Source organism: Manacus candei, unplaced genomic scaffold (assembly GCF_025592945.1).
Source record: "Manacus candei isolate 608988 ecotype Guabito, Panama unplaced genomic scaffold, ASM2559294v1 h1tg000043l, whole genome shotgun sequence".
In the NCBI taxonomy this organism is placed as follows: domain Eukaryota; kingdom Metazoa; phylum Chordata; class Aves; order Passeriformes; family Pipridae; genus Manacus; species Manacus candei.
Genome location: NW_026138091.1, coordinates 16,228,257 through 16,241,123, shown reverse-complemented (window position 1 = coordinate 16,241,123; position 12,867 = coordinate 16,228,257). Strand labels below are relative to the sequence as shown.

The 12,867-nt window shown below is 40.9% G+C and overlaps 1 protein-coding gene across 3 annotated transcripts in view; it reads right to left on the bottom strand.

The window, feature by feature from the left end:
• The window catches only part of CFTR (CF transmembrane conductance regulator), a 219,361-nt gene that overhangs the window by 140,303 nt on the left and 66,191 nt on the right, over positions 1–12,867 (bottom strand). For all 3 annotated transcript variants that reach the window (XR_007905881.1, XM_051795404.1, XM_051795405.1), the window contains 3 exons: positions 11,761–12,003; positions 8,100–8,255; positions 1,271–1,360 (listed from right to left, as the gene is read on the bottom strand). Coding sequence is in view for 2 of the 3 variants with exons in the window: in XM_051795404.1 (XP_051651364.1) it covers positions 1,271–1,360; positions 8,100–8,255; positions 11,761–12,003 (489 nt within the window). In the remaining variant the exon portion in view is untranslated. The remainder of the gene's footprint in view (positions 1–1,270; positions 1,361–8,099; positions 8,256–11,760; positions 12,004–12,867) is intronic.

The window sequence follows — 12,867 nt, the reverse complement described above, 5'->3', positions numbered from 1 at the left end:
TAAGCTGACAGTTAATTTCTGTGCCGTGCTCCCAAGTTACACTGACTCACTGCCAGTAATGAGACTGACTTCAAGAGCATGATCTTGGTAAACAATCCAATTGCTCCTAGTAAAAAGCATTACAGCTCTTTTTCTTTTCTATTTGCTTTGCACTCTTGGCTGTGCAATGAAAACCTCAGTGTTACATATGGATTTGCCAAACTCCTTAATGATAAACACTTAATTTATTTTTTTTCATGCCATTGTAAATGAGGTTTAGTTCTTTAAAATTCCAAGCTCAATTCACACGCACACTGGAAACAATCCTCAAAAGCAGGAGAGCTTGTCTTCTTCAAGAGAGAAGATGTTGATCCATTTTTTCCCCAGCCTCAAAGAAGCAGAGAAGCAGCACTGAGCACCCTGTTACCTTTGCTAGGACTGTATGAAAAGCTGCTGTCACACCACCTAAACAAAAATGTCATGATGTTTTTATTTGACAGTAAATTACTCACAGAAAGTGTCTACTTTCCCTTTTTCCAAATGTAGGGAAGAAATTAGATAAACCCAAGAGAGCAAGCAGAGACAGAGTTTTAACCTCCTGGATGGGAAAGGACGAAACTTTCAGATTAAGTCTCACACTTGTAAGCATTTTCTGATACTTGAGACTCACAATGAACAATGAAAACAGCACCAATTCATGGTTAAGTCTGTATTAATTAGGTCATCTGTATGCTGGAAAAAGGCATCTGCTTCCTAGTCTGCAGTCTTTCCCTCCTGTAATGCTCACCTGACTTTCCCCTAGGCATTATGGACACCTCTGCAATCTATAAGGTACCACCAGAGCCAACAGGTGGCACCTGACAACTGCAATGCATGGGGATCAGTGCAATGTGGAAACAGAATACAGCCCTTAAACTTGGGGACTTTGAAAACAAAAATATTGCTAAAATGTCAACATAAAATTAGAGGAAAACCTTCAGGTTTCTGAAATCTAATATTTCATAATTCTTATTTTCCATGACAGAGAATGCTCCCATCATACAAGCACTACGTAAGCCTAAATGCCTTGTCAGAGAGTGCTCCTCTCAGCTGGCTTCACACTGGCGTGAGAATTGCAATAACTATATTTATAACTAATAAGAAATATTTTTTATAGCACGGCATTATCTTTGCTCTGCACTTTTTTCCTAAGACTTTACATAAATGTAAAATATGACAATCATTTGACCTACACTGCACCCTTCTGTAACCACATCACCAGAGGGAGACAAATAACACTGAACAGTTTTACCTCCTCAGCAACTTTCCATATTTCTTCATCATTCCACTGCCCATAAGGATCCAAATTCATCCGGAAAGTTCCAGAAAATATGAACACTTTCTACAAGAGAAAATATAGATATATGTAGATAGTTAACTTGAAACATTGTATAAAGCATTGGAAATTGTAAAGCATACAGAGAAAAGGATACCCTTCTGCAATTACCAAATAGAGCTTACTGCAGGTTTTTAATTTTTTTAAAACATTGTTCCAAAAAGAGTGATTTTGAAAATCCTTATATAATAAGGTTTAGGCAACTGTCTTAAAAAAAATCTTAGCCAAACTTATCTGAAAACGAGCAAAACCCTAATTTCAGCAGTTTTCAGAATAAAAGATTTCCTGTATTTTCATTTTGAAATAAGCCTTTTAAAAACTAGTTTTGATGCTTCAGTATGTCAAACATAGTCAAACATAAAAAAACCCTTGTTAAACTGCAATTTTGTTTGGAGAGAAAAAAACTATTGGATATTTGTCAAAATTCGGGGACACTGTCCTAAATTGTTTTTTATCAATGAATTTCCCTTTTTCTAATCAAATGTAGCCAAATATGTATTTCAGCATCATTCCCTGACATTTACCATGTCCCAGTCCTATCTCAAAAGAGGTTTTCTCTCCCTCACACTATCACGTCACTGAGATGTGACAGAGCACGACCAGGTTCATGGCTGCAGCAGCAACAACCTGCCCTCCCTGCTCTGTCTCACACCCGCCTTCTGCTGCACAGCATGAGGAGGACGCACGTTTTCTGGCACTGAGAATGCACCCTTCTTGCACAGAAGGTTACTACTCACTTCTGCTTTCCCCATCAGGACAAGCAGATTTAAGTGCACATCCCTTAGATACATGTTTTGTGGCTCAAAAAGCAATGATTCAGACAAATTAAATATTTGTTTAATCTCGTTTTACGTGGGGTGGGTGTGTCAGATTCTGATGGAAATGAGATTCTTCGAGGGACACTGAGGCTGTACAACATTTCTTAACAAGCCATTGTTTTCTATGCTGTAAGGTACACCTGCTGTTTGTAGCAGGGAGAACTTGCTCGCAAAGAATTTAAGTGTCTTGTTGAGAAATATGACCATTTGCTTGCTCTTTCCTTGTATGCCACAAATACCAAGAGGAAAGATTTGAGATAGTTATTTTCTTCTGTCTTTTTAAATAAAATATTTATTTAGAGAAAACATATTGAAATGCAAGTGATTCACAGCCACATAAATTCTTGGAGTCTTGGTAGTCAAATGCTACCAAAAGCAGTGAACAAGTAGCTGTACCAGCAGAAAATAGTTGAGAGAATACAATTAGCAAGTGTTTTCTCAGAGTTTGGTTTGTCTAACACAATTTCCAGTTGACCTAACATGGGAATTTGACATTCCTTCATCGCTTTCAAAGTGATTTAAACATACATTTATATTAATCGTTTAATTATGATTAATTAAAAGTTTTAATGTTGCAGAGGAAAATAAATTACATTAATTAATTTGTTTGATTAAGATATGTACACCATTGCCAACTTATTTGGTGCAAGAGAAAAGGAAGTACCTGACTCAAGAGACCAGAGGAGAAAAGGAGCTGCACTGTGGTGCCCTGCAGTCAGTGGGATGGGTTAAAGTGCAATGAGACCTTCACTGCATGGCCAGCAATACACTGACTGAGCTGCAGCAGAGGCAGCAGCACACAGAGCTAAACATTATATCATTGAAGTACTTTTTGTAGAGACATGGCAGAAAGAGTAGACTCTTTCCTTTATAATTGTTCTCCTTAATAACAGTGAAAGCTTTGATGAAGTACAGTGCAGTCCTTTTCCCATGTCCTACACTGGTTAGGTGGCATGAGCGGGGTGACATATTTGCAGCAGGATTAGGTTCTTCCAAGTAATGGGTGTGGTGGAAACAACAATGCTGTGGAAACAGTGTCAGACATGGGTTTGTTCACACTGTGAGCGCAATACATTTAACTAATGGAACAGGTATTTTCATTTCTCAGGGATAAAGAACAGTTAACTGAAAAAACCAGTTCTGAAGATAGGGCTGAATAACATTCCTGCTGAAGTACAGCAGGCAGAGCAATAAAGGGCACAACTTTCTTCAGAAGCTGCTGCTATTTCTAATAACTGTGCTTTTGAGAATCAGGGCACTAAAAGTAAGCTATTACGAACAGCAGGGTTGGTTATTTTTTTTTTCCCCACAAGGTAAATATTTCATTGTCCTGAATTCTGGTACTTCTCTCTTCATTTCAACACCTCCTTCCTCCCAGCTCATTAGAAACCACATAGGGTTCACTTGAGTAAATACCATGTGAGTCACACAGGCAGTTTAGAGTCTACTTACAAAGGGAAGCAGAAATAAATCTTTACATATTCTTAAAAACTAGAAGTCTAAAGTGAAAAAAAAAATACCAAGTGAATCCCAAAGACTTATGTTGTTCATAAATACGGAAGAAGTAGAAATAAGGAGAGCATTGGAAGGGGCAATGGATGGCTGGGGAAACTGGTAGCAAATCTGCCAGGTCTTCTAGGTCACTTGTTCAGATTCACACAGGATGATAATGGGTGTGATCATACAACAAATGGTTTCTTAGATCTGACATCTACCCATAAGCAAAACACTCTGGAACATAAATATGGTCATGTTTATGTTCTGACCACCCCAAATATTGTAACTCAATCCCTCTGAAGGGCATTAATCCCCATCAGCAGCTACAGCCATTGCGTGCCAGCAATAAGCTTCCTAAGTGATTTAAGTGTTATGTGGAAAATCAAGACCCTGAAGTATCTCAGCAATTGCATACAGAAGAGTTAAGGATCAGTTGACAAAAGGCTGCTAAGGAGTGAGAGTATCCTAACTGTGAGTAGCTGCTGCCGCTGCAACCTGTGTGCAGGTCCTCAGAAAGACCCATGGCCCCTTCTTCCCACATGCCCCAGGGCTGGAGAACAAATGCAACATCAGCTGGAACCAGATAGCAGCTCCAGGCACAGAGAAGTTACCAGTAACAACAGCATGACATCCATGCAGCCTTCTGTGCTTTGTCTATAGTATAGCAACAATATCAACATGAAACAAAATCAAGTTACTATGTGAATGCTTTAGTATTAGGTGCGGAGTTAGAGGTTTTGTTTTCAATAAGTGTCCTTTAGGGACTTCACATTGACATTAAGATATCGACAGGCAAGAATAAGAGCACAGGAGCAAGGAAAACCTGAAAGTTTTTTGGGACCTGTTCTGTAACGTTCTCCCTTGGAGATGCCAAAACATCTGCCTCCCATGGAGCTTCATGGTAAATGTAAGTGCTGTGCTCCTGGCAACACTGAACCCATGATGCAGAAAGCAACCTATATACTGCCCAAAACGAACCCCTGGGGTTATTAACTACTGTCCCCAGTTGCTCTGTGTATAGGTCTGATGCAGCAGACACTCCCCAATACGGTGATGACGACTTGTCCCAATGCCCTGCAGGAACCCAGCCTCTGCAGGACCCTCTGTGGGACCACCCTGGGGAGCAGCACTGCTCAGTAGGACACTGGACACGAGTGGGCAGGCACACTGCAAAACAGCCAGCCTCCAAAAGTGAGCAGCCCTGAAGGGTATGAGAAACAGTGCTGGAGACAGACAGACAGAGACAGAATCAATGAACACAGTGTGATAGCTGCTGAAAAACTGGAACTTCAAATACAAAAGTCGTGAAATTTCACTTCTTCAGTAAAAGAAAGGAGCAAAACTGATTTTATTTTTTTTTGTCATCTGGCAGTCCCACAAACTATAGTAATCTTGTGATCTCTGACCACACTGCATGGAGCAGACAGCAGTGTCTTAGAACACTGTGCTGTGCAGTTGTGCAACAGTGAGATTCCCATGGAGGAAAAGCACTTCTTTTCTACTGAATTGGGAAATTTAGGGTTAAGGAAGAGAAGGAGAGTGTTGGAAAGTTTTCAGGAGGAAGCATGCCTCAGGTAGAGCTCCATTCTCCTTTTGTTAGCAAAGACTCTCCTGGAGACAGCGAATATCCAGGTGTTGCTGGAGGCGAGCCTCCCAGGAAAGGAAAGGCAACTTTTTTTTTTCCATTCTGAAGCTGTAGGTGAATGGCTAAGAACAAAAGGCTCCCTCTGTTCTGCCGGGAAAGGCAGGGTGGCATATGCAATTTCTCTTTCCTGCTGGGAAAGTGCTGCTGAAAACTTCATTTTGTTCTGAATGTGGGAACTTTTGAGGCATAATGTGCAGTTCTTTGGCAAGGCTTTGGGACAAGAGCTGTGAGCTGAAGCATGCAAACAGGCTGGCAACTCTTGTGACCTTCCAGAGAATGGAAGGTTGGGATTATTTGGCACTGATCCACATATCAGGGACTTGTGAACTGAACTAAATGTGTAATTTTAACAATGAACTAGCAATGCGCCTCACTAGCAGAAGGGCAATTTACACTGCTCATGTAAAAAATGTCTCTTGAATTTTGCTGATGGTTGCAGAATGATAATTTCTATACCATTAGCAAGTCTATAGTGAGTGCTCAGCTATGAGAATTATTCCTCATATTTTTCAGTGGGACAATGACTACTTGTTATCAAGCATTGAGTTTTCTTCTCAGTCCACACATTCCCAAGGACAGCTGGAGACAGAAAGCAAAAACCCTGCTGGGCAACCACATGCCAAAGGGAGAAAGGGCTGAGAGCAAAAGGATGACTATGGGAGAGACAAGGAAGCCCCTTCCAATACAGAAAGTTATACTTGGCCATATAGGAAAATTTTGCAGTGGAGACATAGCTTGTACTCGTAAAAGCATTCTTCATCCTATACAGCCATGCTTTGGAGGACAGCTCTGTAACATACCTGTCCTCCAAACTAAATAGATGCAGCTACACATGCAGTTCACTGCATAGCTGCCTTGATCTAAGGGGGGACTTCTTTTCATAATCGCAAGCAACAATCATGCTGCAGAACTGAGCCAGCTATAATAAAGAAATAAAAGTTTAAAGGAATAGATAGATGTGAAAATGTTGAAGAGAGGACAGAAAGGGTGACAACAGGTCAACTATCAAAGGCCAGCTCGCCAAGCAAGCCTCAGTTCAGCAGGCAGCATGTGACTGGTAGACCTCAGGTAAGAAATTAATCCAACCAGTGGACTCACCACCACCCTGTTGGGCTCGTTTTGTTGAAGGAGTAATGTGTCAGTAAAGAAAGGGTGTGTTCTCGCAAGATCAAAGTGCTAAAAAATTGCTGCCTTTGAGGAAATTTAAGAGTATGATTGTGGAAATGCACAGAGAAGAGAGAATTGTGCCTTCTTTGCACTCCTATTTTAAATAAATGCCACTAGGGCTACTGTGGAACAACATTTTTGAAAGGGAAGTTATCACAACTCAGAACTGATCATCAGGTAGAAAAATTTAATTCCAAAACCTCCTTGTGTTTGCAAAATCAAGGCCATTGTTTTTCCAGCATGATCATTTCAGCATCTTTTAACAGCATCCAAAGCTGTAAAACTAACAGCATATTTTTTAGTTAAACTGGCTGGGTGTCCCAGAGTCTCTCCAACTATTTTAAAATTCCTCATGTAGTCAGTGCACAACAGCTTTATACTCCACATACACTCACCAGCTTTTTAAGACAGTAACCACCTTTCTCAGTCAGGACACTACCTGGAAACAAACCATATGCACAGAAACCAAATGCAACAGCTTTACGGTGGAGACAGGATGCTGGGAATAGAACAATTAGGGTTTGACACCTAACAGTTAAAAGGACATCCTTAGTCACCCTGTTTGGCACACCCCTTGTGGGTCTGTCAAAGAGAAGGTCACCCAGGGTGGCCAAGGATCAAACCATATTTGTCAGTCTCTAGGGTTAGTAGCCACCCCTCAAGTGTGGATAAAGGTGGGGCAGACTGCGTGGCCCCTCACAGTGTGATCAGCTGATCTGCAACCGCTCTCCCTCTGCCTCACAATACTACAAGTGACCCATTGGTAAGATTGCCCTCAAATATTACATGAATTAATCTGCCAACATTAATTCAGTCAGAAGATTTGCAAAGGAATGAACACTGTATAGAAAAGACTGTATACATTTTATAGCTGAAGAACTATCTGATGTATAGCATTCAAAAAGACAAGGCCAATACGTGTTACTCATGTATCAGCATTGTTGGTAAGGACTGACAGCTTTCAACAACAAAAATACAAAACATGGCATTAAAATTATGCAGTTAATTTCTTCAGTTTTCATTCCTACCCTTACAATAAGCAATCACTTTTTAATGTTACTGTATGCAGACAATAACATTAATTTTTCAAACAGCTAATCTAATAATTAGCTGTAACTAATACAAGACACTGGTCCAGTGGCAGGGACATTGGCAAGGGACTCAGAAGCCCTAGGTTTAATTGTTTGCTGTCAGCCTGTCAGGGAAAACAGGCAATGTACAGTATGCAGATGTTAACCATAATATGTGATGTAGAGCTGAGGACACTTACTGTATTTTTTCTTCGAGGGGCACTATCTTATTCTGAATCAACATGCAAACAGTGTCAAAGGAGCAGGGATAAGCAGGCTAGAAACCCTACTGCTTAAGTGTGCTGTACCTTCCCATTTCTAGAAAAGTTCTTGTGTGAGTGGCATAGAAACCCTAAAAAGACAAAGTTTGCTGTGAATCATTGCATCCATCCACCCATTCATCCATGCCACTCCCCTTTTCACAAAATCTGTGTTCTGTTTGTTTCTCTACATACAAATAACAAACTTCCATCTTGAAGGTAACTATGCACAAATGGATATAGAACCAATGAAAACAAAGGCACAAAAATATACAATAATCTCATTACCTGAGGAATCACTCCAAATGCCTTTCTCCATTGCTGCACACTCACTGTGTTCCAGGAAACTCCATCAATTTGGATATCCCCTTCTGTATCCAGCAGTCTTAAAAATGCAAAAAGTAAGGTGCTTTTTCCTGAGCCTGTTCTTCCTAAAAGGCCTACCTGCAATGCAAATTGTAAGAGTCAACATTTAATACCATTCATATATTAATCACAGACTAAGGCAAAAACCTTAGAGATCTCATCAGTGAAGAACAGTCCAAATGGATCTCAATGGGATAGCAAATGTCATTCATTTGGGAGTCATAAAAGCCTAAATCAACGGCTGAATCAAACATTGGGCCAGACTTCTTAGCTTTGTTAAAATTAACTAAGATGAAAAATCTGATAACCTACCCTTAGCTGAAAGTCAGAAATTTACTTATCTATTATCTTGTACTGATTAGTCCAGCTCTTTGTACCTTTTCCCTTCACATTGCTATGAAGCCCTCTTCAGCAAAGTCACATGCAGTAGACAAAAACTAAGTAGGGAATGCACTTGAATCACCCTAGTAAGCTACTCCATTTTCATACAACCAAAAATAGAGGGCATAACTCTGATCAGACCATGAATTTGTAGTGGGGTAGCTTGGGCCTGAGGCAGTGATTCCAGCACAAACCATGCCATTGGCCACTCCCAAGCAGCTGTGCAAGTCCTCAACCTGCCCAGTTGCTGCAGACTTTCCTTATCTCTAGGATGGGAAGAAACATAATACATAGAGTTTTCTTTAAAAAAGCTCTTTTCCCCTTGTACTGTTGCACTGACCAATTACAGGAGCAAGCAATATCTGCAGCAATCCCCAGCAAACACTGAAATGCTGCCTTTACCAACATCTGGGTTTACATGGCTAGTGATGTCCTGTCTGAGTGCAGTCTGCTTTTGTAGGGTGACCATGTACATCCAAAGGCGAAGAAGGGGATTCTTCCTGGTGCCTGGCATCCCTTTTGTAACAGTGCCTCAGGCATCCAAACCAGATGAGCAGTCTGTGCTTTGTTGTACCTACCCTATCTACTGATTGTGTAGATTTGTATTCCAGTCTACAAAAAGAGCATGAGGGAACTACAGTCCTGTTAGTCTAACCTCAGTTCCTGAAAAAATCATGAGGAAGATTATACAGTGTACTACTGAAAGGCATTTAAAGAATAATGCCATCAGGCACAGTCAACAGGGTTCACAAAGAGAAAGGGCTGTGTAACTAATAAGATATCCTTCTATGATGCAGTCACCTGCCATGTGGATGAAAGAAAGGTGGTGGATGTAGTTTTTTCTGGATTTTAGTAAGGCTTTTGATACTGTCCCTCACAGCATCCTTCAGGACAAGTTCTCCAGCTGTGGGATGAGTGGGTTCACAGTGCACTGGGTGAACAACTGGTTGAAGGGTTGTAGTGAATGGGGCTACATCTGGCTGGTGTCCAGTCACCAGTGGTATTACTCAGGGCTCAATCCTAGGGCCAACTCTGTTCCATATATTTGTGAATGACCTGTATGCAAGAGTCAAATGCACCATTAGCAAGTTTTCTGACAATACCAAACTGGAAATGCTGTCGAGTCTCTTGAGGACATGAGGCCTTGCCAACGGATCCAGATAAATTGGAGCACTGGACAATGATTAATGATATTTAACAAGTCCAAATGTCAGATTCTGCACCTGGGATGGAGTAATGCCAGGCACAAATATAAATTGAGATAGGAGGGTCTGAAGAGCAGCCTGAAGAGAGGATCTGGAGCTGACAACAGGATCAAGAGCTGGCAGCCAAGAGGACAAACCCCCTCCTGGGGTTCATCAAACACAGCACCACCAGCTGGTCAAAAGGGGTGATTATCTTGCTCTATTTAGCATTGGAGCAGCCTCACCTGGAGTGCTGTGTCAAGTTCTGGGCTCCACGGTTTAAGAAGGATGTGAAAGTCTTTGAATGCATTCAAAGGAGGGCAACAAAGCTGGTGAAAGGGCTGGAAAGGATATCCTATGAGGGGTGGCCAGGGACTTTGGGCTTGTCTAGTTTGGAGAGGAGGCTAAGGTGCAACTGATCTCTTCTCCCTGGGATCCAGTGAGAGGAAATGGTGGGAATGGTTCAAAGCTGCATCAGGGGAGGATCAGACTGGACATAAGGAAGCATTTATTTACTAAGAAGGTGGTCAAACACTGAAACAGGCTTTCTAGAGAGGTGGTCAATGCCCATAGTCTGTCAGTTTTTAAGAGGCATTTGGACAATGCCCTTGGACAATGCTTTAAGTTCTGGTCAGTCCTGAAGTGGTCAAGCAGCTGGACTAGATGACTATGTTATTCTATTCTATTCTATTCTATTTTATTCTATTCTATTCTACGTCTCAACATAGCAGAGCTCTCCCCTCTCCTGTTTGGTTTACATGTCCTTCTCTGGCAAGAGAAAAATCCTCACCAGCTAAAGGAGCATGCTTACATCTAAACCCAGGGTACATCACCCAATTTGAAACATAGCCCTTGAAAAAATGATCTTTGTTTTTACTGCTCTGCCTTCTCTCTGTACAGTACAAAAGTATCTTTTATCTTTCATACTCCATTGTTTCATGGGATTTTCCAGGAAGGAAATCCACCAGACTGCAGCAGCACCTGCATCTCCGAGTTCCAGGAATCACAGGTGTCTCTCTTTCAAGGCAGATAGGCTTCAGGATGGTGCTACAGGAAGTCAGAGTTCTGGGTTCAAAATTTTGGTGTCCTCAAACTTAGTAGATGAAACATTCAGTTCAGTTAAACCAAGAGAGATCTACCAAATCTGGCAGAGACTGGTGATATCCAAAGCCAGGGAGCTGTCACTGGACCTGTTTTCTCATCTATGTGGGACAGTTAAAATCTCCTCTTCATCTGTATGGCTCCAGCTCAGGAAATCACATCAACCTTTCTTTCCATCCCATCAAGGTTGGTACTTTAGCAAGAACTTGAAGCAAAGTGTTAAACTTCTACCTAAATGCTGTCCTTAAACTAGAGCTCTTTCTTGAATCCAACCCCAAACACACATGAAGATTAATTAGAGGTTTGTCAATCCTCTAAAGAATACAGCTCTTTATGGTCTGTAATATAATAATTCAGGGTGGCATAGAGCCCTCATGGAATGGGCAGGACGGTACCTCCACCCTCCGGCTGCCGGAATCACCAGTGCATTACCCTTGGCACAGCAGCCAGTATTCTTTCATGCCCTGCCCCACCTGGGTCAGGCTGCCCCCAGCACCTGCGCTCACCAGCAAGCTTCCCTCTCCCCAGGAGAAGGTGGACAATTTCAGGCACAGGAATACAACTTGGAGAACTGCTGCATACATATTTTATCAGTATATTCTGCTCCTTATGACCAACAAACATCCCCACTGTTCTTCACTGAGCTGTAAATAGTGCCAAGACTTCCAGAATAACTGAGGCAGATTTTCCTTGCCTTCTTTTTTTGTTTGTAGTCAATAAGATGAGCTCTTTTTAAGAACAGACATAAGCCATGTCTGTTCTTCAGGTACTTCAGATGATATTTTGTTTTGCAAAAATTTCATTTACAAAACCTTACTGGACTCAAACTCCCCGTTAGTCATTGAATAGATTTATAATGACAATTCTATAGTTAAGCTAATAGAAGTCAGAACAAATACAACAAAACAGTGTCTTACCCTCTGCCCTGAACTTATCGAGAAGGAAATGTTTTCTAACACAGCAGATCCTCCTTCACCGTATTTGGCCGTAAGGTCTTTCACAGTCATCTGGCCCCCGGATGGCCAGTTCTTCTCTTCCTTTACATACCTGTTTTCAATTACAAGGGCATCTGAAAACTGATTATTTTTCTGTGGTTTAATGCTTTTTGTCTCTTCTGTTGGCATGTCGATGAATTTAAATATTCGTCCAACAGACCGCATCTGCAAGTTAAAACAAACAGTATTCTAACTGTAACTAATTCTAAACTATCAAAACAAATGAAATAAAATTATTCCTAAATCCTATCCATAACAGTGAGTCTCATTTCTGTGTAAGCTTTACTATGATATAATTTTCAAAGGTATGGTACTTCTTGTACAGAGCTCTAGATTGACAGAATAACAGAATATTCTGAGTTGGAAGGGACCCACAAGGATCACTGAGTCCAACTTTTAAGTGAATGGCCCACAGAGGGATTGAACCCACAACCTTGGCGCTATTAGCATCATGCTCTAACCAACTGAGCTGATCTCAGTAGTACATTGTGCTTGTACTACTGGCATTGGTCCAATATGTGATTTGTCTTGCTTCCTTTTTAAATTGATACAATAGCTCTTTCCACCTTTAAAAACATATTTTGAAAACTTGTGATGACCCCTGTATTAACCTGATAACCTGAGTAAAGAAAGTATAATCATAAAAGCAACCCTGGCATCTTAAACTCCTCTCCTTCCTGCTGTATAGGGTTGCCCAAAACCTGAAGTTCCTTGAACAATGACTGATATCCAAAGATCAGCAGACTGTGTGGAATTTTAAAGATGCAAAGCAGTAGCATCAAGAAGAAAAATCATCAGACAGTAAGAGTTGAGTATTTATGAGAAATTATCTATGGTTAAAAAAAACTTAGGAGGATGTTCCATGATAATTAACTTTTTATCAGTAGTTACATATATTTGGTGAAATAATCAAGTCTTGTAGTTCATGAACTTCAAGAAGTTGCTAGTAGCAGTCTTGATGAATTTTCAAAGGAACATGGGACTATAAAGGGTCCTCTTGATCTTATTTTTATTAAATGGGTCAAGGAT